The sequence below is a fragment of the Schistocerca cancellata genome, chromosome 2 (assembly GCF_023864275.1).
Source record: "Schistocerca cancellata isolate TAMUIC-IGC-003103 chromosome 2, iqSchCanc2.1, whole genome shotgun sequence".
Lineage (NCBI taxonomy): Eukaryota > Metazoa > Arthropoda > Insecta > Orthoptera > Acrididae > Schistocerca > Schistocerca cancellata.
The window spans coordinates 232,786,823-232,814,475 of NC_064627.1; the positions used below are offsets into that span (position 1 = coordinate 232,786,823).

The following is a 27,653-nucleotide window of genomic DNA, read 5'->3' on the forward strand; positions in this document are numbered from 1 at the left end:
AGTAGCCATACACAACAATATACAGGGTGAGTCACCTAACATTACCGCTGGATATATTTCGTAAACCACATCAATTACTGACGAATCGATTCCACAGACCGACCGTGAGGAGAGGGGCTAGTGTAATTGGTTAATACAAACCATAAAAAAATGCACGGAAGTATGTTTTTTAACACAAACCTACGTTTTTTTTTTAAATGGAACCCCGTTAGTTTTGTTAGCACATCTGAACATAGAAGCAAATACATCCGGAGATATTGTAACCTAAAGTTGACGCTTGAGTACCACTCCTCCGCTGTTCGATCGTGTGTATCGGAGAGCACCGAATTACGTAGGGATCCAAAGGGAACGGTGATGGACCTTAGTTACAGAAGAGACTGGAACAGCACATTACGTCCACATGCTAACACCTTTTTATTGGTCTTTTTCACTGACGCACATGTACTTTAGCATGAGGGGTGAGGTTAACGTACACACGTGGTTTCCGTTTTCAATGACGAAGTGGAATAGAGTGTGTCCCGACATGTCAGGCCAATAGATGTTCAATGTGGTGGCCATCATTTGCTGCACACAATTGCAATCTCTGGCGTAATGAATGTCGTACACGCCGCAGTACATCTGGTGTAATGTCGCCGCAGGCTGCCACAATGCGTTGTTTCATATCCTCTGGGGTTGTAGGCACATCACGGTACACATTCTCCTTTAACGTAACCCACAGAAAGAAGTCCAGAGGTGTAAGATCAGGAGAACGGGCTGGCCAATTTATGCGTCCTCCACGTCCTATGAAACGCCCGTCGAACATCCTGTCAAGGGTCAGCCTAGTGTTAATTGCGGAAAGTGCAGGTGCACCACATGCTGATACCACATACGTCGACGCGTTTCCAGTGGGACACACTCTATTCCACTTCGTAATTGAAAACGGAAACCACGTGTGTACGTTTACCTCACCCCTCGTGGTAATGTACATGTGCGTCAGTGAAAAAGACCAATAAAAAGGTGTTAGCATGTGGACGTAATGTGCTGTTCCAGGCTCTTCTGTACCTAAGGTCCATCACCGTTCCCTTTGGATCCCTACGTAATTCGGTGCTCTCCGATACACACGATCGAACAGCGGAGGAGTGGTACTCAAGCGTCAACTTTAGGTACAATATCTCCGGACGTAATTAACATTTTACAATGCAACAAACGGCAGTGATTACGTATTTGCTTATATGTTCAGATGTGCTAACAAAACTAACGGGGTTCCATTTAAAAAAAACGTAGGTTTGTGTTAAAAAACATACTTCCGTGCATTTTTTTATGGTTTGTATTAACTAATTACACTAGCCCCTCTCCTCACGTTCGGTCTGTGGAATCGATTCGTCAGTATTTGGTGTGGTTTACGAAATATATCCAGCGGTAACGTTAGGTGACTCACCCTATATATATATATATATATATATATATATATATATATATATATATATATATATATATATGTATTACATGTGCCCACTACTTTGCAACCTCCAAGGCGCTTGGAATGGCTTGCAGGAGATCAATCTTCGTGCAGGATGTAGGGCACAAAAGGCACTGGAGCACGTGGCTTGTGGTTTGTTCTTGTCCACAGTCACAGGACGTGTCTTCTGTTATGAAGCCCCATCTCTTCAGGTTGTCTCTGGATCGTCCAACTCCTGATCGTAATCTGTTTAAAGATTTCCACACCAGCCAGCTCTCGTCGTGTCCAGGTGGTAGTTCTTCAGCTTCTGGCGTCTGCAGGTGAGGCGCCGACTTCTTCCGTAACACCAGCCTCGCCTTCTCTGGTGAAATGGTGAGCTTCTCGGATGTTCTCAGGAAGCTCTTTCGCGATCTCAGCCGTTGCTGTGGTGGATTATGTCCGTGCAGTGGATGGGCAGTGTCTTGTTCTACTTTCAGTCTCTCATTGTTGGCAGCCACTATTCTGCGTAGCCAAGGTGGCGCTATTCTAGCCAGGCAGTAGAGCTTATCAGTTGGGGTAGGTCTTAAGCAACCTGTGATCAACCTGCAGGTTTCGTTGAGAGCGATGTCTACTTGTCTGGCATGAGATGACCTGTACCAGACTGGAGAAGCTTATTCAGCTGTAGAAAAGCACAGTGCCATTGCAGAACAGCGAATAGTTTGTGGATGTGATCCCCACGAAGATTGCAATGATTTCCGACCAAGATAAGACTTGCAATCGGGCGTACCCTGGGCGTCAGGTTCCTCTAGCGGCTGATGGTTTCACACCAGAAACATCATCTTGGTCCTTTCCAGGACCACAGTTGATTATCATATCGATGAATACAGAACGTGTATCATCACCAAAAAAAAAGTCAATGAACTGAAACTTCTTATTTACGTACATTAAGGTAACAAAAGTCAAGGGGATACCTCTTAATAACGTGTGGGTCCTCCTTTTGCCCGGCGTAGAGCTGCAACTAGACGTCACTGGACTTAACAAGACGTTGTAAGTACTCTGCAGAAATAATTAGCCATGGTGCTGGGTCTTGTGCGCGAACTGACCTCGCAATTACGTCCGGTGAGACTAATGACAGGTGATCTATGTGGCCAAATCATTCGCTCGAATAGTCCACAATGTGCTGACAATTCCATCGTTTTGGGAACGTGAAATCCATGAATGGCTGCAGATGTTCTCCAAGTAGCCGGACATAACCATTTCCAGTCAGTGATCCGTTTAATTGGACCAGGCGACCCAGCCCATTCTATCAGCCCATATCATTATGGGGCCAATACCAGCTTGCCTTGATTCCATGGCTGTCTGGGGTCTGCCCCACACTCGAGTGCATAAGGTCTTACCAACTGCAATCGGAACTCATCTGACCGGGCTACTGTTTTCTGTTGTCTATGGTCACGAGCCCAGGAGCGACGTCGCGCTCTTAGTAAAGGCGCTCAAGTCGGTCGTGTGCTGCCACAGCGCATTAACGCCTAATTTCACCGCATTGTTCTAAAGGATACCTTCGTCGTACGTCCCACATTGATTTCTGCGGTTATTTCATACACTGTTGCTTGTCTGTTAGCACTGACAAATCTACGCAAACGCCGCCTCTGTCGGTCGTTAAATGAAGGCCATCGGCCACTGCGTTGTCCGTGGTGAGAGGTAATTCCTGAAATTTTGTATTCTCGGCATACTCTTGATACTGTGGATCTTGGAATACTGATTTCTCTAACGATTTTCGAAGTGGAATGTCCCATGCGCCTATCTCCAATTACCATTTCGCGTTCTAAGTCCGTTAGTCTCCGTCGTGCGGCCATAATCACGTCGGAAGCCTTTTCACGTGAACCACCTGAGTACAAATGACATCTCTGCCCATGCACTACGCGTTTATATCTTGTGTACGCTATACCGCCGCCTTCTGTATACGTAAATATCGCTATCCCATGACTTTTGCCACCTCATTGTATTAAAATCAGTTTTCCCCGGCCAGCAGAGACCACTTAAAACCTTGTATAGGTAGAGGACCATTGAATGATGGAGGCGGAGCAGTTTGCATTACCACCAATCATTAAAATACACATAAAGATGAAAATCGGTAGAAGCTGCAGAGAACAGAACTGGCAGCGCCACAGGTCCAGCACCGTGCGTGCTGGGAGGCCGAAATGTCCCCTCTGCCAAAAGCCGTAGCAACTTTCTGCATTGCCACTCCTAGTAAAGTAGGCTACATCAACCTTTACCCAACGGTCGAAGCATACTGCTGTGTTGCGTTCGAGGAAACAAAAGTACTGAGAGATCCTCTCTCAGCCTCAGTTCTTCACAGTTGTTAGTAGAGTTCACTTCTGACTAGCAATAGTGCGGTAGTTGCCGTCATTTTTGCGATACCTCTACGTCCACATCTACATACACAGTCTTATTCTGCAAACACTGTGAAGTGCATGGAAGAAGTTACGTCCCATTGTACCCATTATTAGCGTTTCTTACCGTTCCATTCACGTATGGAGCGCATTGAGATATTTTCCAAAGTTGTTTCACAGAGGAAGACCGCACTGCAGTTCCTTCTCTAAATCCTCACACGAACTAAAAAATTGGCTGACATCGAAATAAGTGTCCAAGAAATAGAAAAGCAAATCAAATCACTCAACAGGGGAAAGTCCACTGGACCTGACGGGATACCAATTCGATTCTACACAGAGTACGCGAAAGAACTTGCCCCCCTTCTAACAGCCGTGTACCACAAGTCTCTAGAGGGACTGAAGGTCCGAAATGCTGGAAAAGAGCACAGGTAGTTCCAGTTTTCAAGAAGGGTCGTCGAGTAGATGCACAAAACTATAGGCCTATATCGCTGACATCGATCTGTTGTAGAATTTTAGAACATGTACTTTGCTCGCGTATCATGTCAGTTCTGGAAACCCAGAATCTACTCTGTAGGAATCAACATGGATTCCGGAAACAGCGATCGTGTGATACCCAACTCGCTTTATTTGTTCATGAGACCCAGAAAATATTAGATACAGGCTCCCAGGTAGATGCCATTATCCTTGACTTTCTGAAGGCATTCTATACAGTTCCGCACTGTCGCCTGATAAACAAAGTAAGAGCCTACGGAATATCAGATCAGCTGTGTGGCTGGATTGAAGAGTTTTTAGCAAACAGAACACAGCATGTTGTTTTCAATGGAGAGACGTCTACAGACGTTAAAGTAACCTCTGGCGTGCCATGGGGGAGCGTTATGGGACCATTGCTTTTCACATTATATATAAATGACCTAGTAGATAGTGTCGGAAGTTCCATGCGGCTTTTCGCGGATGATGCTGTAGTATACAGAGAAGTTGCACCATTAGAAAATTGCATCGAAATGCAGGAAGAGCTGCAGCGGATAGGCAGTTGGTGCAGGGAGTGGTAACTGACCCTTAACATAGACAAATGTAATGTATTGCGAATACATAGAAAGAAGGATCATTTACTGTATGATTATATGGTAGCGGAACAAACACTGGTAGCAGTTACTTCTGTAAAATATCTATGAGTATGCGTACGGAACGATTTGAAGTGGAATTTTCATATAAAATTAATTGTTGGTAAGGCGGGTGCCAGGTTGAGATTCATTGGGAGAGTCCTTCGAGAATGTAGTCCATCAAGGAGGTGGCTTACAAAACACTCGTTCGACCTATACTTGAGCATTGCTCATCAGTGTGGGAACCGTACCAGGTCGGGTTGACGGAGGAGATAGAGAAGATCCAAAGAAGAGCGGCGCGTTTCGTCACAGGGTTATTTGGTAAGCGTGATAGCGTTACGGAGATGTTTAGCAAACTCAAGTGGCAGGCTCTGCAAGAGAGGCGCTCTGCATCGCGGTGTAGCTTGCTGTCCAGGTTTCGAGAGGGTGCGTTTCTGGATGAGGTATCGAATATATTGCTTCCCCCTACTTATACCTCCCGAGGAGATCACGAATGTAAAATTAGAGAGATTCGAGCGCGCACGGAGGCTTTCCGGCAGTCGCCAGCCGGGGTGGCCGAGCGGTTCTAGGCGCTACACTCTGGAACCGCGCGTCCGCTACGGTCGCAGGTTCGAATCCTGTCTCGGGCATGGATGTGTGTGATGTCCTTAGGTTGGTTTGGTTTAAGTAGTTCTAAATTCTAGGGGACTGATGACCTCAGAAGTTAAGTCCCATAGTGCTCAGAGCCATTTGAACTATTTTTTTTTCCAGCAGCCGTGCGACTGGAACAGCAAAGGGAGGTAATGACAATGGCACGTAAAGTGCGCTCCGCCACACACCGTTGGGTGGCATATGGAGTATAAATGTAGATGTAGATGTAGATTCTCTGAATACTGTTGGTTGGTTGGTTGGTTGGTTGTTTTGGGGAAGGAGACCAGGCAGCGAGGTCATCGGTCTCATCGGATTAGGGAACGACGGGAAAGGAAGTCGGCCGTGCCCTTTGAAAGGAACCATCCCGGCATTTGCCTGGAGCGATTTAGGGAAATCACGGAAAACCTAAATCAGGATGGCCGGACGCGGGACTGAACCGTCGTTCTCCCGAATGCGAGTCCAGTGTCTAACCACTGCGCCACCTCGCTCGGCTGAGTACTGTTGTCCTGTAAGATGTTGTCCTCACAATCCCTATGTGGTCGATACGTAGGGATTGTAGTTCGTTCCTAGAGTCATCATTTAAAGCCAGTTCTTGAAGTTTGGTAGTAGTTTACGTCAGCCTAGAAGATTCTGCCAACTCAGTTTCTTTAGCGTGTTTGTGATACTCTCCCACGGGTCAAACAAACCTGTAACCATGCGAGCTGCCCTTTTTTGTGTACGTTAAATGCCCCCCTTTAGTCATATTTGATACTCGTCCCACACATTTGAACAATATTCTGGAATGGGCCGCAAGAGTGAATTGTAAGCAATTTCGTTTGTAGCTTGATTGCACTTCCCCCAATATTCTACCAATAAACTGTAGTCCACCACATCCTTCACCAGCGACTGAACCGATGTGATATTTCCATTTTATATCTCTACAAAGTGTTACATCCAGGTATTTGTAGGAGTTGGCTGATTCCATCAGAGACTCATTGGTATTATAGTAATAGGATACTACGTTTTTTTTCGTTTTGTGAAGTGCACAATTCCATGTTTCTGAACATTTAAAGCAAATTGCCAATCTTTCCACCTCTTTGAAATGTTATCAATGTCTGACTGAATATTTATGCAACTTACTGATAACTGCAACATATGCAAAAAAATTGAGTTTACTATTAATATTGTCCGAAAGGTCATTAATATGCAGTATGAACAGCAAAGGGTTCCAACGCACTCCTCTTGGCACAAGTTACTTTCACATCTGACGATGACTCTCCATCCGAGATAACATGCTGTTTCCACCCTACCAAAACGTCCTCAGTCCGGTCACAAATTTCACTTGATATTCGATATAATGGAATTTTCGACAATAATCATAGGTGTGATACAGAGTCAAATGCTTTTTCGAAATCATGAACTACTGCATCTACCTGACTGCCTTGATCCAAAGCTTTTAGTATGTCGTGTGAGAAAATTGCGAGTTGGGTTCACATGATCGATGTTTTCGGAATACATACTGTTTGTCATGGAGGAGGTCATCATTATGTTTGGGTTCAGAATATGTTCTGAGACTCTACAAGAAATCGATAGCAAAGATAATGGACGGTAGGTTTGTGGATCACTTCTACTACGTACATACGTTGGCTTCCACCATCTTGGAAGCAACCACATACAGTTACATTCAGCTTTAGTCAGAACATTCATCGTAGCAATTTCGTCTGTGATTAACACGCAAATATAAAATTTGCTCCACGAGCAATTAGTATAACCGTTCCATTGATGTTAGAGGAGTACACTTTGTCGCGCTGCTAGAAGTTCTTTTTAGCATGAAATCTCAGCTAGACTATTATGAAGATACTAGCCATTTGTCTTTCTGATACTACTAAGTAGGATGCGGCGGACATGAATTATGTCTCGAATGTCACACTGCCGAATAATTTTGGGAATCAGTAATTGTAGCTGACTTCAGTATTACGTAAGTGGTCGAAATGTGAAATTTTATTGCCAGTAATATTTTTAAAAAATGTGTGTGAGATCTTATGGGACTTAACTGCTAAGGTCATCAGTCCCTAAGCTTACACACTACTAACCTAAATTATCCTAAATCCTAAGGACAAACACACACACCCATGCCCGAGGGAGGACTCGAACCTCCGCCTGGACCAGACGCACAGTCCATGACTGCAGCGCCCAAGACCGCTCGGCTAATCCCACGCGGCAGTAATATTCAGTTCGACCGAAAAGATGTATATGTTATAGTTACTCAATTGGTGTGACAAAGTTGTGCTACAGTATTATGAAAAGGCTAGTTGTTACTCACCATGCAGCGAAGATGCTGAGTCGCAGATGGGCACGACAAAAAGACTGTCGGAAAGTGAGCTTTCGGTCGGTCAACAAGGCCTTTGTCGAAAATAGACGACACACACACACACACAGACACACACACACACACACACACACACAAACGCTACTGACACTCACTGCCTGGCAGTCTAGCTTCAGCTGTGGTCATGAGTGTGTGGGTTGCCTTTCGTGAGTGTGTGTGTGTGTGTGTGTGTGTGTGTGTGTGTGTGTGTGTGCGCGCGCGCGCCTCGTCTATTTTCAACAAAGGCCTTGTTGGCCGACCGAAAGCTCACTTTCCGACGCTTTTTGTTGTGCCTATCTGCGACTGAACAACTTGCCTTTTCATGATATTGTTTTGTTCCATCTGGATTTTCCATTCTACGATTGTGCTATTTATTTTCCTGAAATGTCGTTCGACGCTACTTGATAACTGGACTTCTTTACATAGTTCGTAGCACGCTGAACCACTTCGAATATGACCACGGAAGTTGCGTGGGGAAACCACAGGGAGCATTGCATTTGTAAGTCCACATCATCTACTCCAGAAAAATGTTTTCTTTTCACGAGGAAAATTCAAAAACAGGTCGGCATTTCTGGAATACCGTTACGTATGAAGCTTTTCTCGTTGATCATTTGGAGCATGTTCCTTCCTATACCACTCATTCTTATACAAATTTAACCAGCAGCATTTTAGTATTGGTCATCTACGTAGGTTGGAACTTAAATAGTGGTAACACTGTTGTGGAGACACTACGCAGTGGAATCTACTATTGTCGCTGAAAGCACACATTGTTGACATATCTGTCTTACCTCCGAGCAAATGAACTCTCCCGTCCCACGTCACCGGCGTGCCCACAATCGAGGGAAACACAGTCACTTGTGAGCGAGCAGCCTAAAGTAACGGTGTCACTATGTTTTCGAAACAGGAACCACGGAGTTGGATCAAGATTGAATGTGCCAGATGTCGTACAGCACGACAGTGTCAAGAGGTGTGCGGGGAATCGGCATTGCCGTACAGAACAGTGGCACGTTAGGTAAAAGCCTTCAACGAAGGTCGGCAAGCTGTGGCAGACATGCATCGGGCAGGTCGTACTAGCATCTCTGAAGAAGAAGTGCATGCTGCTGCCGCGTTTGTGGACAGTGATCGACGCCATACGATTCGTGAGCTCGCCCACGTAACCGGATTAGCGCATACGACTGTGCTTCACCTCTTGAAGCAACGCCTGAGCATGCGAAAAATTGCATCACGATGGGTGACGGAAATGCAGAAATGGATGCGTTACGACGCTGCTCAGACGCACTTGGAGCGCTATGAGCGCGAAGCAGAGGCTTTCTTACGCTTTACCGTAACACTGTATGACACATGGGCCACATCGTACGAGCCAATCCAACGAATGGCGTCATTATGGGTCGCCGCGAAAGTCGAAAGTGCGTCGGAGCCGCAGTATGGTGAAAGTTATGGTGATTCTCGTGTACGACTGTGATGGTGTTATCCTAACGCATTAAGTTCCTCCAAGGCAGACCGTCAATGCATAGTAGTGCTGTTCGTTTTTGGAGCATCACCTGCGACCAGCTTTGCGAAAGAAGCGGCGACACTTTCTGCGCAACCCATCCATCATTTTGCACGACACTGCGCGGGCGCATACAGCGCAAGCTGTGGCTGCTCTGTTCGGTCGATGTGGCTGGGAAGTACTGTACCATCCACCATACTCTCCGGACTTAAGTCCTTGTGACTTTGATTTCATTCCGAAGTTGAAGGAAGCACTTTGTGGCATTCGCTTCAGAACTGTTCCAGAGATTCGACAGGCAGTAAACCGCTCCATTCGCACCATCAACAGAACAGGCTCTGCTAACTGTATACTACGCCTTTCACAACGCTGGCAACGCGTTCTGCACAACGCTGGTGACTACTTTGAAGGACAGTAACAGGTGCAAACATGTAACTCTTTTGTATCAGTTGTGAATAAATAGTTTCCACTGTTTAACTTCCAACCCTCGTATTTCTGCACGACAATATCAGCCGAATCATGTTCATTACCAGTAAATTAGCATATTACACAATGTTCTCACCTTTATTTTTGACAAAATTCCTTTATGTAACTGAAGATACGTGCTTTGACGATGACTTGGGTTTTACTCAAGTGTAACACTTGCAATACTTGTAACACTTCATAATGGCCTAAGGCCATTTACGGTCAAATGGTGGTTATACCTTTCAAAAAATGTTATATGACTGTGGCTCCATACAAAAGTAAAACCATTATTTTTTAGTTTTCTTCATCTAAAACACTATAACGCCATATAGTTGGTGACGTCATGCCTTCCAGAATCCTGGAAACTGGGAAATAGTAGGACATTATTGCACCGCGAGGTCTAATTTACTGGAGTGTTCAGTTGTGTGTTGTTGTTGTTGTTGTTGTGGTCTTCAGTCCTGAGACTGGTTTAATGCAGCTCTCCATGCTACTCTATCCTGTGCAACTTTCTTCATCTCCCAGTACTTACTGCAACCTACATCCTTCTGAATCTGCTTAATGTATTCATCTCTTGGTCTCCGTATACTATTTTTACCCTCCACGCTGCCCTCCAATGCTAAATTTGTGATCCCTTGAACCCTCAGAACATGTCCTAGCAACCGGTCCCTTCTTCTTGTCGAGTTGTGCCGCAAACTCCTCTTCTCCCCTATTCTATTCAATACCTCCTTATTAGTTACGTGATCTACCCATTTAATCTTCAGCATTCTTCTGTAGCACCATATTTCGAAAGCTTCTATTCTCTTCCTGTCCAAACTATTTATCACTTCATACATGGCTAAACTCCATACAAATACTTTCAGAAACGACTTCCTGACACTTAAATCTATACTCGATGTTAACAAATTTCTCTTCTTCAGAAACGCTTTCCTTGCTTGTCAGTCTACATTTTGTATCCTCTTTACTTTAACCATCATCAGTTATTTTGCTCCCCAAATAGCAAAACTCCTTTACTACTTTAAGTGTCTCATTTCCTAATCTAATTCCCTCAGCCTCACCCGACTTAATTCGACTACATTCCATTATCCTCGTTTTGCTTTTGTTGATGTTCATCTTGTACCCTCCTCTCGAGACACTGTCCATTCCGTTCAACTGCTCTTCCAAGTCCTTTGCTGTCTCTGACAGAATTACAGTGTCATCGGCGAACCTCAAAGTTTTAAATTCTTCTCCATGGATTTTAATACCTACTCCGAACTTTTCCTTTGTTTCCTTTACTGCTTTACTCAATATACAGATTGAATAACATCGGGGAGAGGCTACAACCCTGTCTCACTCCCTTCCCAACCACTGCTTCCCTTTCATGCCCCTCGACTCTTATAACTGCCATCAGGTTTTTGTACAAATTGTAAACAGCCTTTCGCTCCCTGTATTTTACCCCTGCCACCTTTAGAATTTGAAAGAGAGTATTCGAGTCAACATTTTAAAAGCTTTCTCTAAGTCTACAAATGCTAGAAACGTAGGTTTGCCTTTCCTTAACCTATCTTCTACGGTAAGTCGTAGGGTTAGTATTGCCTCACGTGTTCGATATTTTTACGGAATCCAAACTGATCTGCCCCGAGGTCGACTTTCACCAGTTTTTCCATTCGTCTATAAAGAATTCGCGTTATTCAGTTGTGTGTAGGAAATGATACATGTAGAGTTCCTTGGTGCGAAATGACGGGCCTACAGTGGTAGGATTTGCAGAGTGTGAATATGTGCCGGAGCCAGCCGCTGTTGCAGAGACCTTTTTGCTGCCCGCAGGGTGCTGTGCTCGGACCTGGTGTACGTGGTGCTGTTCCCGCAGCTGTTCCTCGCCGTCCACTGCCCCAGGCTGGTCAACAAGCACGGCTCCGTGGCCGCCTTCGTCGTGGGAATCGTCCTCAGGCTGCTCTGTAAGTCAGGCGCTTGTGCTGCGTCTGCAGCAGCGCTCACTTCACCATTCTGCGACTGGACAGGCTATGGGGGTCGCACCATTCATATGTGATTCGAATTTGTTCGCTTATCACCGAATTTCATAAAACCATTGATTTCTTTACCTTTTGACAATATAAAACAACAGCAATGTATTAATAAATATCAATGAGTAATTGATCATATAGGGTTATATCATAATTAAAATGATACTTTAAGAGCTATGAGCACATTTCCGATACTGTGAAACAAACCTCTTGTACGGCAAGCTCTTTGCCTCCCATAGTTTGAGGGGAAATGCACTACCGGCCATTAAAATTGCTACACCAAGAAGAAATGCAGATGATAAACGGCCTTGCTGTGCTGGTACTGCGAACGGCTGAAACCAAGGGGAAACTACGGCCGTAATTTTTCCCGAGGGCATGCAGCTTTACTGTATGATTAAATGATGATGGCGTCTTCTTGGATAAAATATTCCGGAGGTAAAATAGTCCCCCATTCGGATCTCCGGGCGGGGACTACTCAAGAGGATGTCGTTATCAGGAGAAAGAAAACTGGCGTTCTACGGATCGGAGCGTGGAATGTCAGATCCCTTAATCGGGCAGGTAGGTTAGAAAATTTAAAAAGGGAAATGGATAGGTTAAAGTTAGATATAGTGGGAATTAGTGAAGTTCGGTGGCAGGAGGAACAAGACTTCTGGTCAGCTGACTACAGGGTTATAAACACAAAGTCAAATAGGGGTAATGCAGGAGTAGGTTTAATAATGAATAGGAAAATAGGAATGCGGGTAAGCTACTACAAACAGCATAGTGAACGCATTATTGTGGCCAAGATAGATACGAAGCCCACACCTACTACAGTAGTACAAGTTTATATGCCAACTAGCTCTGCAGATGACGAAAAAATTGAAGAAATGTATGATGAAATAAAAGAAATTATTCAGATAGTGAATGGAGACGAAAATTTAATAGTCATGGGTGACTGGAATTCGAGTGTAGGAAAAGGGAGAGAAGGAAAAGTAGTAGGTGAATATGGATTGGGGCTAAGAAATGAAAGAGGAAGCCGCCTGGTAGAATTTTGCACAGAGCACAACTTAATCATAGCTAACACTTGGTTTAAGAATCATGATAGAAGGTTGTATACATGGAAGAACCCTGGAGATACTAAAAGGTATCAGATAGATTATATAATGGTAAGACAGAGATTTAGGAACCAGGTTTTAAATTGTAAGACATTTCCAGGGGCAGATGAGGACTCTGACCACAATCTATTGGTTATGACCTGTAGATTAAAACTGAAGAAACTGCAAAAAAGTGGGAACTTAAGGAGATGGGACCTGGATAAACTGAAAGAACCAGAGGTTGTACAGAGTTTTAGAGAGAGCATAAGCAAACAATTGACAGGAATGGGGGAAAGAAATACAGTAGAAGAAGAATGGGTAGCTTTGAGAGATGAAGTAGTGAAGGCAGCAGAGGATCAAGTAGGTAAAAAGACGAGGGCTAGTAGAAATCCTTGGGTAACAGAAGAAATATTGAATTTAATTGATGAAAGGAGAAAATATAAAAATGCAGTAAATGAAGCAGGCAAAAAGGAATACAAACGTCTCAAAAATGAGATCGACAGGAAGTGCAAAATGGCTAAGCAGGGATGGCTAGAGGACAAATGTAAGGATGTAGAGGCTTATCTCACTAGGGGTAAGATAGATACTGCCTACAGGAAAATTAAAGAGACCTTTGGAGATAAGAGAACCACTTGAATGAACATAAAGAGCTCAGATGGAAACCCAGTTCTAAGCAAAGAAGGGAAAGCAGAAAGGTGGAAGCAGTATATAGAGGGTCTATACAAGGGCGATGTACTTGAGGACAATATTATGGAAATGGAAGAGGATGTAGATGAAGATGAAATGGGAGATACGATACTGCGTGAAGAGTTTGACAGAGCACTCAAAGACCTGAGTCGAAACAAGGCCCCCGGAGTAGACAACATTCCAGTAGAACTACTGACGGCCTTGGGAGAGCCAGTCCTGACAAAACTCTACCATCTGGTTAGCAAGATGTATGAAACAGGCGAAATACCCTCAGACTTCAAGAAGAATATAATCATTCCAATCCCAAAGAAAGCAGGTGTTGAAAGATGTGAAAATTACAGAACAATCAGTTTAATAAGCCACAGCTGCAAAATACTAACACGAATTCTTTACAGACGAATGGAAAAACTAGTAGAAGCCGACCTCGGGGAAGATCAGTTTGGATTCCGTAGAAATACTGGAACACGTGAGGCAATACTGACCTTACGACTTATCTTAGAAGAAAGATTAAGGAAAGGCAAACCTACGTTTCTAGCATTTGTAGACTTAGAGAAAGCTTTTGACAATGTTGACTGGAATACTCTCTTTCAAATTCTAAAGGTGGCAGGGGTAAAATACAGGGAGCGAAAGGCTATTTACAATTTGTACAAAAACCTGATGGCAGTTATAAGAGTCGAGGGGCAAGAGAGGGAAGCAGCGGTTGGGAAGGGAGTGAGACAGGGTTGCAACCTCTCCCCAATGTTATTCAATCTGTATATTGAGCAAGCAGTAAAGGAAACAAAAGAAAAATTTGGAGTAGGTATTAAAATCCATGGAGAAGAAATAAAAACTTTGAGGTTCGCCGATGACATTGTAATTCTGTCAGAGACAGCAAAGGACTTGGAAGAGCAGTTGAACGGAATGGATGGTGTCTTGAAGGGAGGATATAAGATGAACATCAACAAAAGCAAAACGAGGATCATGGAATGGAGTCGAATTAAGTCGGGTGATGCTGAGGGTATTAGATTAGGAAATGAGACACTTAAAGTAGTAAAGGAGATTTGCTATTTGGGGAGCAAAATAACTGATGATGGTCGAAGTAGAGAGGACATAAAATGTAGACTGGCAATGGCAAGGAAAGCGTTTCTGAAGAAGAGAAATTTATTAACATCGGGTATAGATTTAAGTGTCAGGAAGTCATTTCTGAAAGTATTTGTATGGAGTGTAGCCATGTATGGAAGTGAAACATGGACGGTAAATAGTTTAGACAAGAAGAGAATAGAAGCTTTTGAAATGTGGTGCTACAGAAGAATGCTGAAGATTAGATGGGTAGATCACATAACTAATGAGGAAGTATTGAATAGGATTGGGGAGAAGAGAAGTTTGTGGCACAACTTGACCAGAAGAAGGGATCGGTTGGTAGGACATGTTCTGAGGCATCAAGGGATCACCAATTTAGTATTGGAAGGCAGTGTGGAGGGTAAAAATCGTAGGGGGAGACCAAGAGATGAATACACCAAGCAGATTCAGAAGGATGTAGGTTGCAGTAGGTACTGGGAGATGAAGAAGCTTGCACAGGATAGAGTAGCATGGAGAGCTGCATCAAACCAGTCTCAGGACTGAAGACAACAACAACAAACGGGTATTCATTGAACAAATATATTATACTAGAACTGACATGTGATTACATTTTCACGCAATTTGGATGCACAGATCCTGGGAAATCAGTATCCAGAACAACCACATCTGGCCGTAATAACGACCTTGATACGCCTGGGAATTGAGTCAAACAGAGCTTGGATGGCGTGTACAGCTACAGCTGCCCATGCAGCTTCAACATAAACCTACAGTTCATCAACAGTAGTGACTGGCGTATTGTGGCGAGTCAGTTGCTCGGCCACCATTGACCAGACGTTTCCAATTGGTGGGAGATCTGGAGAATGTGCTGGCCAGGGCAGCAGTCGAACATTTTCTGTATCCAGAAAGGCCCGTACAGGACCAGCAACATGCGGTCGTGCATTATCCTGCTGAAATGTAGGGTTTCGCAGGGATCGAATGAAGGGTAGATCACGGGTCGTAACACATCTGAAATGTAACGTCCACTGTTCACTGTTCAATGCGAACAAAAGGTGACCGAGACGTGTAACCAATGGCACCCCATACCATCTCGCCGGGTGATACGCCAGTATGGCGATGACGAGTACACGCTTCCAATGTGCAGAATATAGAGAGTGTTAATGTAACTGGGTACTGTGGTATAATTGCTCTGGAGCTGACAAAGAATTAAAGTTAGCTGTTGAGCTGTGCATGAGAAATTTGTTCTGGCTCCTGTCTGTGATGCAGAGTCAAGGGTAACCGCAGCCACCGTCTCCGAGCTGATAGTCCATGCTGCTGCAAACGTCGTTGAACAGTTCGTGCAGATGGGTGTTGTCTTGCAAACGTTCCCATCTGTTGACTCAGGGATCGAGACGTGGCTGCACGATCCGTTACAGCCATGCGGATAAGATGCCTGTCATCTCGACTGCTAGTGATACGAGGCTGTTGGAATCCAGCACGGCGTTCCATATTACCCTCCTGAACCCACCGATTCCATATTCTGCTAACAGTCATTGGATCTCGACCAACTCGAGCAGCAATGTCGCGATACGATAAACCGCAATCGCGATAGGCTACAATCCGACCTTTATCAGAGTCGGAAACGTGATGGTATGCATTTCACCTCCTTACACGAGGCATCACGACAACGTTTCACCAGGCAACGCCGGTCAACTGCTGTTTGTGTATGAGAAATCGGTTGGAAACTTCCCTCATGTCAGCACGTTGTAGGTGTCGCCACCGGCTCCGACCTTGTGTGAATGCTCTGAGAAGCTGATCATTTGCATATCACAGCATCTTCTTCCTGTCGGTTAAATTCCGCGTCTGTAGCACGTCATCTTCGTGGTGTAGCAATTTTAATGGCTAGTAGTGTAGTATGGAACAAAATAAGAAAAAAATTATCTAGTGGATATGTTTTCTAAAATGCGTAAGAGCTGTGGACACTTGTTAAGTAAAGAGGAGTGCTTCACGTCAGCGAAGATGAAGTAGTGCTCATAGCTCTTAAACTACACTCTTTAGAACACATATTTACTAGAGATTTCTTCCTTGTTTTAACCCATATTACCGCCTCCCAAAATGTGGAAACAGAGAGCTTGCAGTGCAATAGATTTGTTTGCCGGTATAGAAGATGTTGAAGTGCTCATTGCTTTTACCGTATGTGCTTCAGAGTCCATGTTTACAATGACGATTTTGCTTCTAGTATCGTGCACTTCCATCTGTATGTGTTGTCGCCACTAATTATGGTGATGGTGGTAAGTTCCTATGGGACCAAACTGCTGAGGCCATCGGTCCCTAGGCTCTAACACTACTTAATCTAAGTTAAACTTACGCTAATGGCAACAGACACACCCATGCCCAAGGGAGGACTCGAACCTCCGACTGGGGAAGTCGCGCGAACCGTGGCAAGGTGACTAGACCACGCGGCACACTAATTATAATACTCCCTGTATAAAATAAAATACATCACAATATAAATAAAAAAAGAGCAGTATTCGTTATGAAATTTCTAAGCCGCCACCAGAGCTCCACATCCAAGGACTGCAGCCAGTCCAAAGCAGAAGGAGCTGCATTGATAATAATATCTCTGAAAGAACCTGTGTACTTCCTTGAAGGGCATTCGTGAACAATGTACTGCACGGCTTGGTCACCAACTCCGCAGTCACAGACTGGGCTATCGCGCAGACCACCACTTGTACAACACAGCGTCCTATTTTGCATGACAGTCCTAATTCGACTGAGTGTAGTCCAGCTGCCCCTCTCCAGATCAAATTGTTGTAGAGCAACCGTTGGGTATACTATACCATGCTTACGTTTTTGTGCTGCATTCCATTTTTCTCACCACTCTTCTTTGATCTGGAAGTTGTGTTCGACGATCTTAGCATGAAAGGTGTTCTGGGGATTTAAGGCTTCTTGGTAAGGAGGTTGTACAACATCTCGTGGATTGGGGAGGGGGGGGGGAGAGGGGAGGAAAGGGGTTGTGGAGGTAATTTTGATACTGTAGCTCCCTTTCAGTGGCATCGATCTGTCTTAGGTCTAGTGGTGGAGTATTACTACAAAAATGGTTCAAATGGCTCTGAGCACTATGGGACTTAACTTCTGAGGTCATCAGTCCCCTAGAACTTAGAACTACTTAAACCTAACTCACCTAAGGACATCATACACATCCATGCCTGAGGCAGGATTCGAACCTGCGACCGTAGCGGTCGTATAGTTCCAGACTGTAGCGCCTAGAACCGCTCGGCCACCCCGGCCGGCTATTACTGACAGTATGGAGCCAGAGAATTGGTATGGATTGCAGTGTATTCGTGATGATTCTCATGCAGTCGTTCTGGTGGACATCAGTCTCCCTTGTCTTGGCACTCCGCAGCAGTACAGCGGCACAATATTCAGCCACTTTATAGACCATTGTTAAAGCTGTTCAGGTCGAATACATTAGCCCCCACCCCATGAGATCCCAGCAAGTTTCCTGGTGATATTGTTAGGAGTCTTGATTTTTTTGGCTCGTGTTTTCCAGGTGCTTGTTGTAAGTAAGAGAACGTTCTAGCCTAATGCCAGGTTGCTGTGGCGTGTCCGTTGTGGTTGGAGCATATCCCTAGGATGCACCAAACTAAACTCTGGTGTCCAACAGAATAAGGAACGACTCCAAATGATCATTGAAATTAATTGAAATCAGGGATACTGTCAGGCAACGGAAAACGACTTATTTAAATGAATGTTAATAGAAGGGGCCCAGTTAAGCATGAAACGAGTGGGTACCACACCACTCACATAGATATATTAATGGGAGTAATGATCTTCTAGCTATGGATGGAAACGAATGGACGGTATAGTAAATACATTTATTGACTTCGAACAAGAATGTTACCCACCGGGATCTTAATAAGAACCATTAATCGTCTGACAAGGGAATACAATACTGACCTTGACACCCGTGGGCAGGGAGAATAAAACACAGTTACGTTAGTACTTCGCGTATACGGCCAGTGACTGAGTAAGTTGTTAAGTAGATGTAGGGAGTACACAGAAAGATGGGAGGGAACACCGTTAGATTGCAAAAAATGCTAAGTGAAAGCAAGAAGATGGATGCATAACTTCGAGATCGTACACTCAGCTTCTGAAGGGAGCGAGTTAGATTCGTTCCTAAACTGCTTCAGCGGCCACTACGATGTTCCATCTTACCAATGGGGCAGTGCAGAAATAAACAGGATGGTGTCAGCAGCAGGTGGAAGATGTGATTTCAGCCCACCTTTTCTACTTAGTACAGACATCGCTCTACGAGTAGAAGCAGCAGCAACAAGGCTCTATCATCCATTATCTCTCGCAGCCTATCCTGAGGTGTTTATACTCTACAAGGGTCTGAGCAAAAGTGAATTTTACAAAAACCGAAAGCAAAATGCTTACTCTCCAACAGTCTGACATGAAGTTTGTTCTCCAATAGCCGTCAGAAATTCGGCTGTCTTGCTGTCAGGAACGCAACTCGCCACCAACGAGCACGGAGATTCCGAGATCAGACGAATAAAAAACACTCTTTTCTGTCTCATTATACTTCAGCCAATCGCTCAGAGGCGGGCAGCTAGAGACATGATTCTGAAATTGACCAATGAAAAACTCTGCACTTAGTCACAGCGCAAAAGCGCAGGCTCTCCCAAAAATACAGAATGATTCGGCGAGAAGGGGTATTCTGACAGTTTTAACTGGGCGTTACTCCGAGGCAACTAGCATTCACACTCCTTGAAAGAAGCCGAACCTGCCAAGAGATCTTTCACCTCGCTAAAAGGGCTTCTGCCTTTTCGACAGGAATGCGTGTACCGCAAACCTGCGGCAGTGTAGGCTGGGGGAAAGCCAAGGCTATCCGGTGAACGGCAGCTTGCCCACGTAACATTTAACTCTACATTTCCCAAGTTAATGTTACCCCTTTTATAGGAGTTTTAGGAGTCTATTTCACAGTGTAGTATATGTCTAATGGATACATCAGACAATTATTTCGTATCCTGAAGGGATTCCAGTATGGAGCAATATGTAGGTTATCAGGCATCGAACAAGTAATCTTTTGATTACAGGTCCTTTATATAGTTAAGACTATTTATGAATGGTCGCCGTCCTAACTAGACACGAAGTTACCATTGGGTGATCCTAAAGTGTAATCGTGGTTGTGTATACCTTACGATACTTAGGGAAGCAGAACAAATTTCTCATGCACAGCTCAACAGCTAACTTTAATTGTCAGCTCCAGAGCAATTATACTACAGTACCCAGTTACATTAACACTCTCTATATTCTGCAAGTATTCAAGCACAGGCAAAGAAAAATCGGCTATGAAGGCTTTCTATAAATGAAACTTGAAGAATCAGTTATTATTCTTAGTTAAGCTAAATTACTTTCTTATGATACGAGGGTGAGTCAAATGAAAACCTTAAATATTTTAAAAATATTTTTGATTGTGCAGAAGTGGTACAAAGCTGTGTCACTTTTCAACATAATCTCCCCCAAGCTCAGTGCAAGTCCTCCGGCGCTTACAAAGTGCATAAATTCCTTTAGAAAAAAATTCTTTTGGTAGTCCGCTCAACCACTAATGCACCGTGTGGCGTACCTCTTCATCAGAACGGAACTTCTTTCCTCCCATGGCGTCTTTGAGTGGTCCAAACATATGGAAATCACTTGGGGCAAGGTCTGGTGAGTATGGTGGACGAGGAAGACACTCAAAATGCAGGTCTGTGATTGTTGCAACTGTTGTACGGGCAGTGTGGTGCCTTGCATTATCATGTTGCAAAACGACACCTGCTGGCAGCAATTTGATTTGATTGCAGGCAGCAGATGATTTTTTTAGGAGATCTGTGTATGATTCACTGGTGACAGTGGTCCCTCTGGACATATAATGCTCCAAAATGACGCCTTTTTCGTCCGAAAAGAGAGTCAGCATACCCTTCCCTGCTGATGGTTCTGTTCCGAAACTTCTTTGGTTTTGGTGATGAGGAATGGCGCCATTCCTTGCTCGCTCTCTTCGTTTCCGGTTGGTGGAAGTAAACCCAGGTTTCGTTCGCAGTAACGATTCTTGTAAGGAAGCCATCACTTTCTCGTTCAAAGCGCCGAAGTTCTTCAGAAGCATCAACACGTCGTTCTCTCATTTCAGGAGCCAGCTGCCGTGGCACCCATCTTGCAGACACTTTGTGAAACTGGAGCACATCATGCACAATGTGGTGTGCTGACCCATGACTAATCTGTAAACATACTTTAGTGTCATTCAGTGTCACTCGGCGGTTTTCCTTCACTATGGCTTCAACTGCTGCAGTGTTCTGTGGAGTCACAACTCGTTGTGCCTGGCCTTGACGAGGAGCATCTTCCACTGAAGTCACACCATTTGCGAACTTCCTACTCCATTCGTAGACTTGCTGCTGTGACAAAAATGCATCACCGTAATGAACCTTCATTCGTCGATGAATTTCAGTAGGTTTCACACTTTCACTATTCATAAACCTACTAACAGAACGCTGTTCTTCTCTGGTGCAAGTCGCAGGTGGGGCGGCCATCTTTATACTGGTACTGCGACGGTATGTGTGCATCTGCTCTATGCTGCCACCTACAGGCCATTCTGAACGCTGTTTGTAGCATGCTGACCAATTTACAGGATTACTGCGCGAAATTTCGATTTATGATTACAAATTTAAGGTTTTCATTGGACTCACCCTCATACTAATAAAGTATTAACATATACCTTGGAATTATCATTCTTTCGTTTACAGACCACCTCAGTAATTAACAAAATGGTCTCAATTAAACTGTACTTTGTCCGACAATGGTAAAAACTTTCTACTCTTATGAAATCTTCACTAAATACTGTTCAAAAAATAAGACAAATCTAACTGATTAAGTTGTGTTTCTATTGTAGCACTTGATTTAAGCAGTTAAATCTTTAATACAACAAAAGAGTATCTTTAACTTTAACCACTTCCTATATACTACTTTTTATATGATTAGAATATGCTACATTCAAAGATATTTATCAAACTTTTTTGTTTGTTATGTAAACTACTTTCTTCTCTATTTTGGTTTTCATTAAACAGATATTTTCTTTCGTTTCACAACTGACACATGGAGTTCAGCAAAGCTGTAACTCTAGAAAACTTTAAATGTAATGCTCCATAAACAACATTTACTAATTATTTAAGAAAACACTTCCAAATATTTTACTAGATTAAGTTTGCAAAATTATAGTGCTTTATAATTTTAGGACATTCAGAATCATTTTCATTAGGATAGACCCTGTCTAGGTATGTGTCTTAGCGAAATGAAGTTTTTTGAAACAGTGTATAATAGCAACAAATTATTATTCTTAAAAACGCATACAAAAAATTTACTGGTTCAAGCTATTATTATAGTTATAAATTAAGTTTTTAACCTTTTGATGGAAGCAGCGGGTGTGGCGTTTCAGTGTGGCAGCTACGCAACCCGTGTATTACTAACCATGGCTCTTGATGTTTTTGGGCTTAATAAATTCTTCTTGGCGTCGATATATTTACAATATAGCCCATTTGTAAATTCCGTGCTATTATAAAACATCCATCTCTATCTGAGGCTATTTAGGCAAAGATTGATGTATAAGCCACTCTCATATTAATTCTAATATGTCGCCTCTGTAGTTGCTGCCTACAGTCTAATTTCTTTCTTGTTTGTTCTGCTTAGCTGCAGCACACCAAATCATTCCACATTTTTGCCTTCTCGCCTTCCGTTCCCTTTGACATGGGAATTACTACCTCTTTTACATTTCACCTAAACAACTCTAATGTCCTGGGCATGAACCAATTTCCAAGTTGGCAATATTTCTTTTAACACATTTATCTTATTCAGAAATAAATTTCTTTCAAAAAACGTTATACAAGAATCTTTTACAAACTCATCTTATCACATTTTTGTTATTTTTTTAGGAAATTGTGTATGCATCAGGTACTGTTGTGTTACACCTAGAGTACAACCGTTTTATAGCGGCAAATATTTTTCGCCCACTCAACTAGTGAGCCTTCAGGTCTACGAAATCACCACAAAAAAAAAAAAAAAAAAAAAACACTGAAGCGAAAACAGCCACTGACAATGTTAATCCAGATCTGAAATTTCAGAAAAATGTAATGAACGGCTACTTGGTCATTGGAATTTGCATATCGGCGTCTGAGATATGTTAGTGGACATTGCTGAAAAATATGACTACCTTCGAGCATTCAGCATAGAAACTGTGCCTCGCACTTTTTTTAGGCAAAACCTGATGCTGAACTGTTGGTTAGCTATTCGGATATTTAACTAAAAACGCTTGCTTGTGTCTAAGATGGATTTGGGCTGAGCCTCCACATTTTATAATAACGATTTAGTGTTTCTACGTCTCTTGAAAGGATATCTTCGCCTTCTTCCAGTGTTTTGGTTTGGATGACTAATGCGAAATCGTCTGTATAGCAAAATTTCGTGCTGTTTATTTTTGCTAGTCTTTGTTGTTCAAACACAAGAGCATTGGGGCCATTACAGGTCCATGGGAAGTCAATTGTTTTATCTAAAATAATCTGTTTCTTCCACGTCCATCTATAATTTTAAAGTGCAGGCTATTTAACATTATTTTAACAAGTATTGCCAGTTTCCCACTTTGCACGCCTTAGTTTGAGCGGTGATACCTCAGACCGCATCATGCCGTACGCTGCTGTCAGTTCGATGAAGAACTACCAATGTTTTAGGTTTATTATGTAAGATATCCTCTATGTAGAATGTTTAGGCCAGTGACTGCTCACAGCATCTCCGTTTACTCCTGAAGCCAGTCTGAAATGTAGGAGTTGCTTTGTCCATGCGTCGCGAATCCTATTCATAATTAGGCGTCCAAATGTTTTGAAACTTATGCTCAGCAGCGTGATCGGGTGTAAGGTACAAGCGTCTTTTGGAGGCTCCCAGGTTTCAGGATTACCAACGTGAGTGCGATTTCAAACTAAGGAGGAATTTGCCTGGTCTTCAGCCCATCTGTAAAAAATTCTTTCAGCAAAGTCTTTCCCTGGTTTCTGTGTTTTATAAGTAGTGGAATAATCCTACCAGTTCCTGCGCTTTTCCAGTTTTTAGAGTTTTAAGGCCTCGTTCATCTGCTGTTCACTGAAGGGATCCGACAGGGTGGTGGTGTTCTGTAGGTCTTCATCGATTTGGTTTAACTCTTGGTTTGTCTGTTTCCGCCACAGCCTTTTAATGCGTAATGCCATTTGTGAAGCTGTTATCCTCGGATACGGACTGCAGCTATATGTTGTTCCCGCCAGTTTTCTTTGGAATAGCCAAGCTTTCCCACACTTTTCAGCTGAGAGGTTTGCTCTTTGCATTTCTATTTTCGATCTTCGTTCAATTCTCCTAATATCTGTTTGATGATTTCGGCGTTGCCGGTCTCTTGGTATTCTTTGTAGGGGATTTTGGTAGGTTCATCCCCGACTGGCATATGATATTTTTTTCCCCCCTTGAGCTAATCAGTTTAGCCGGACCTGAAATAGTTCCCACAAATGTTATGTAATTTTTTGCCTTTGGAGCTACGAAGAGCATATTATTCTCCGCTTTTTGACCAATTGTGTCCAGTTAGCTTTCTTAATGTTACATCTGGGTTTGTTGATGAATTTTGTAGCTGGTATTTCAATACCAATGTTGCTTTCGTGGGGTGGTGTTGGCTTCTAGGAAATGACCCAGTTGTTTTTCTGGTTAGTGAATATGGGTATGTCAGGGTTTGTGTCGGTTTGCCATCTGCTTTCCTTAAATGACCCAGTTGTTTTTCTGGTTAGTGAATATGGGTATGTCAGGGTTTGTGTCGGTTTGCCATCTGCCTGACTGGAATGGCTTAAAACTCTTGGCACCGTAACTAGGATACAGTTAGTGTGCGTGGACGCTTTCGGACAGTTTTTCTGCAGTTTCATCTGTATTTATGTTCCCCAGGTTGCGTTTCAGTTCTTAAAATGTCGCTCATATACGCAAGGTCTAATCGCTGTAGATAAGAGTGTTGATGACTACTTTATGTTAAATGGTTTGCAGATTGATCCAATACCCAGATCTTTGAGTTCTATAGTAATGGCTTAATTACTTTTGTGTCCTTCATTTTCTGGCAAGTTGCCTCAATATAATCCGAAATGCTGCTTTTGTATATGTTGTGGATCCATAGATAGGTGAGAGAAGCATTGATATCGCTTTATATTTCGTTACTTTGCATGTAACCATTGTGCTGTTGTTGTCCTCATCGGTTTCCTGCAGAGCTGTAACATTGATGTCATGCTCGTTAGCCAGTTTGGTGGGTTAATCGCATATTTCTCTTGCCAATCCTTCTACATTAATTTGCAAAATACGGACACCCCGTCCAATACTTTATGTCTGAGTGGTTCTTATTTTTGCTGTTACTTTGGTCAGCCGTGAGAAACCTGAGATCTAGTTCGGCCACCTCTTGTGCACACTTTTTGTCGTCCTGTTCCCGTCGCTCGTTGCCAGAGGTGCGCCATCTTGGAGTTTGTCTGCATGTAGCACACTCCCGTGGGACCTTTTTAACCTTTCATGGGCTAGTTCCGTAGCAGTGACGGAGACGCTGTCAAAAATTCAGGCACCTGAACTAACAAACCCATGTAACTTTCTTATCAATCTGGATTGACCTGCTACACTGTAACATTGCCGCTGACGCCGGGAAAGAAATTATCAGACGAGACTACATTCATCAGTGATTTTTTTTTCAGTTTCCGTCTCAGTTGCGTTCAAAAATTTTTATTTGTGATGACTAATTTCGAACTACATGTTCCGTTCTGAATCCATAGCCTTCATTGTAAGTGTTAACATACATTCCCACCAGTGCACACACATAACACATACACAGTAACCACAACTGGTATTCAATATTTTAAAGATAGCTGCGCAACAGCAACGGTTTCACGTAATAAAATTGTAAACAGCCGACCAGTTGCAATGGATAAAGAATTTCTTTATCCATTGCAACTGGTCGGCTGTTTGTAATTTTACAACTGGTATTTTTACATGTATAGACAAGTGACGCTTATTCAGGCTCCAACAGCTTTACAGAGACAAGTAATGAAAGCTCTGTCCAGAAGTACGTACTATACTTGGAGGCAGCTTTCGGTTCTTGTCTTTGTGAAGTTTCTGCATCTTTAATAACCATCACTATTCCATACATGTGCGAGTTGAAATACCAGTTACTGGTACAGTGTATGTGTGCCCAGATGGGAATGTATGATAACATTTACGACGAAGGCTACGGTTTCAGAACGGACAATGTAGTCCGAAAGTGGTTACCACAAATACAAATTTTTGAGTCCAACTGTGACGGAAACTGAAAAAAATGAAATGTAGTAATCCTGGTTGCTGGTCCTCGCTCCTACGTTATGTTGCAACTTAACAAATTTGATCAATGGGCCGTGCAGTTTTGCTGTGGGTTCTGGGCTTGTTGCGATACTGGAGCGCGGACATTTCAGTTCGTATCACGACTGCAGACCTGCAGCTAGTGGCAGTTAAAACATTAACTACATAACTTGAGTTTTTCCACGTGATAGTACTCGCACGTCTCGTTTAATCTTTTCTTAATTTCCCACAGTAAACGTTTCACGTATACAGGGCGATTCCGTGATGATTTACACACTTTCAGGGGTAATAGTGAAGGGCAAACGTATCAATTTGAGGCAAGGGACCTTGCTCCGGGAACGACAGAGTCGGAAGTTGCAAGCGAAAATCGTTGGGATACTGTGACAGTGGACATCTTCTACTGCAAGCTCTTTGTTTTCCATGTTTTGGGAGGAGGCAGTAAGGCTAAAAAGCAAGAAAACGTGTCCAATAAATATGGGTTCTAAAGTGTGTACCTTAAGGGCTACGAGCACTTATTTTTAGTGCTGTGGAATACATTCCGTCTGTGGAAGCAGTACTCACAGCTCTTAGAGACCATAGCTTTAGAGACCATATGTACCAGACAATTTTACCTTGCTCTGTTCCGTACTACCTCCTCCCAAAAAATGGATAGCAAAGGGTTTGCAAGAGCAGATATCCGCTGCCAAAGGTATCAGAACGGTTATGGTTTGTAATTGTCGACTCGGTCGTCTCCAGACAAGGGTCCCCTTCCTCAAATTGGTATATTTAACGTTTCCCATAATCCCCGAAACTTTGTAACATCATCACATTGTTGCCCTGTACACTTAGCTGTGCCGGTCACGTTTAATTTGGGAAACATGATCTTCAGTTTTATAGCAACAGAAGTCTTTTCGAAAAGAGTCGATCGATCGCCAAAATCGATCTAACAAGTACTTTATATACGTTACTGATAGAACGGGATTGTCAGGATCAGTAAATAATGCCCAGGAATATCTGAAACTAGCGTTTACAAATAGCTTCAGGTACATGAGTATGTCACTCACTTCACCAAAAGAAATAACTTCCACAATAAAATCTTTAAAAACAAAGCATTCTAGTGATTACGATGAAATATCAACAAAGTTAATTAAGGCATCTTCTTGTGAGTTTAGTGCAATTCTAAGTTACTTGTGTAACCAGTCAATTATGACTGGGACATTTCCTGACTGGCTAAAATACGCAGATGTTAAGCCTCTATTCAAGAAAGGGGATAAAGAGATACCATCAAACTACAGGCCGATTTAACTTTTGCTAGCATTCTCAAAAATTTTAGTAAAAGTAATGTACAGTCAGTTTCTCAACCATCTGACCACAAATAACATATTATCAAGAACACAGTTTGGATTTCTGAAGGGTTCTGATATCGAGAAGGCTATTTACACCTACAGTGAAAATGTACTTACTTCATTAAATAACAAATTACAAGCAGCAGATATTTTCTGTGATTTGTCAAAGGCGTTTGATTGTGTGAACCACAACATCCTTTTAAATAAATTAGAATTCTATGGTGTCACGGGCAGTGCTGCAAAATGGTTCAAGTCATACCTCGCTAACAGGAAACAAAGGGTGTCAGTGCAAGGAACAAGTGAATTAAGTCATCAG

The 27,653-nt window shown here is 43.1% G+C and overlaps 1 protein-coding gene across 1 annotated transcript in view; it reads left to right on the forward strand.

The window, feature by feature from the left end:
* The window catches only part of LOC126152666 (high-affinity choline transporter 1-like), a 472,314-nt gene that overhangs the window by 436,828 nt on the left and 7,833 nt on the right, over window positions 1-27,653 (forward strand). The window contains exon 11 of the mRNA XM_049916021.1: window positions 11,633-11,763. Within this exon, the coding sequence (XP_049771978.1) occupies window positions 11,633-11,763 (131 nt within the window). The remainder of the gene's footprint in view (window positions 1-11,632; window positions 11,764-27,653) is intronic.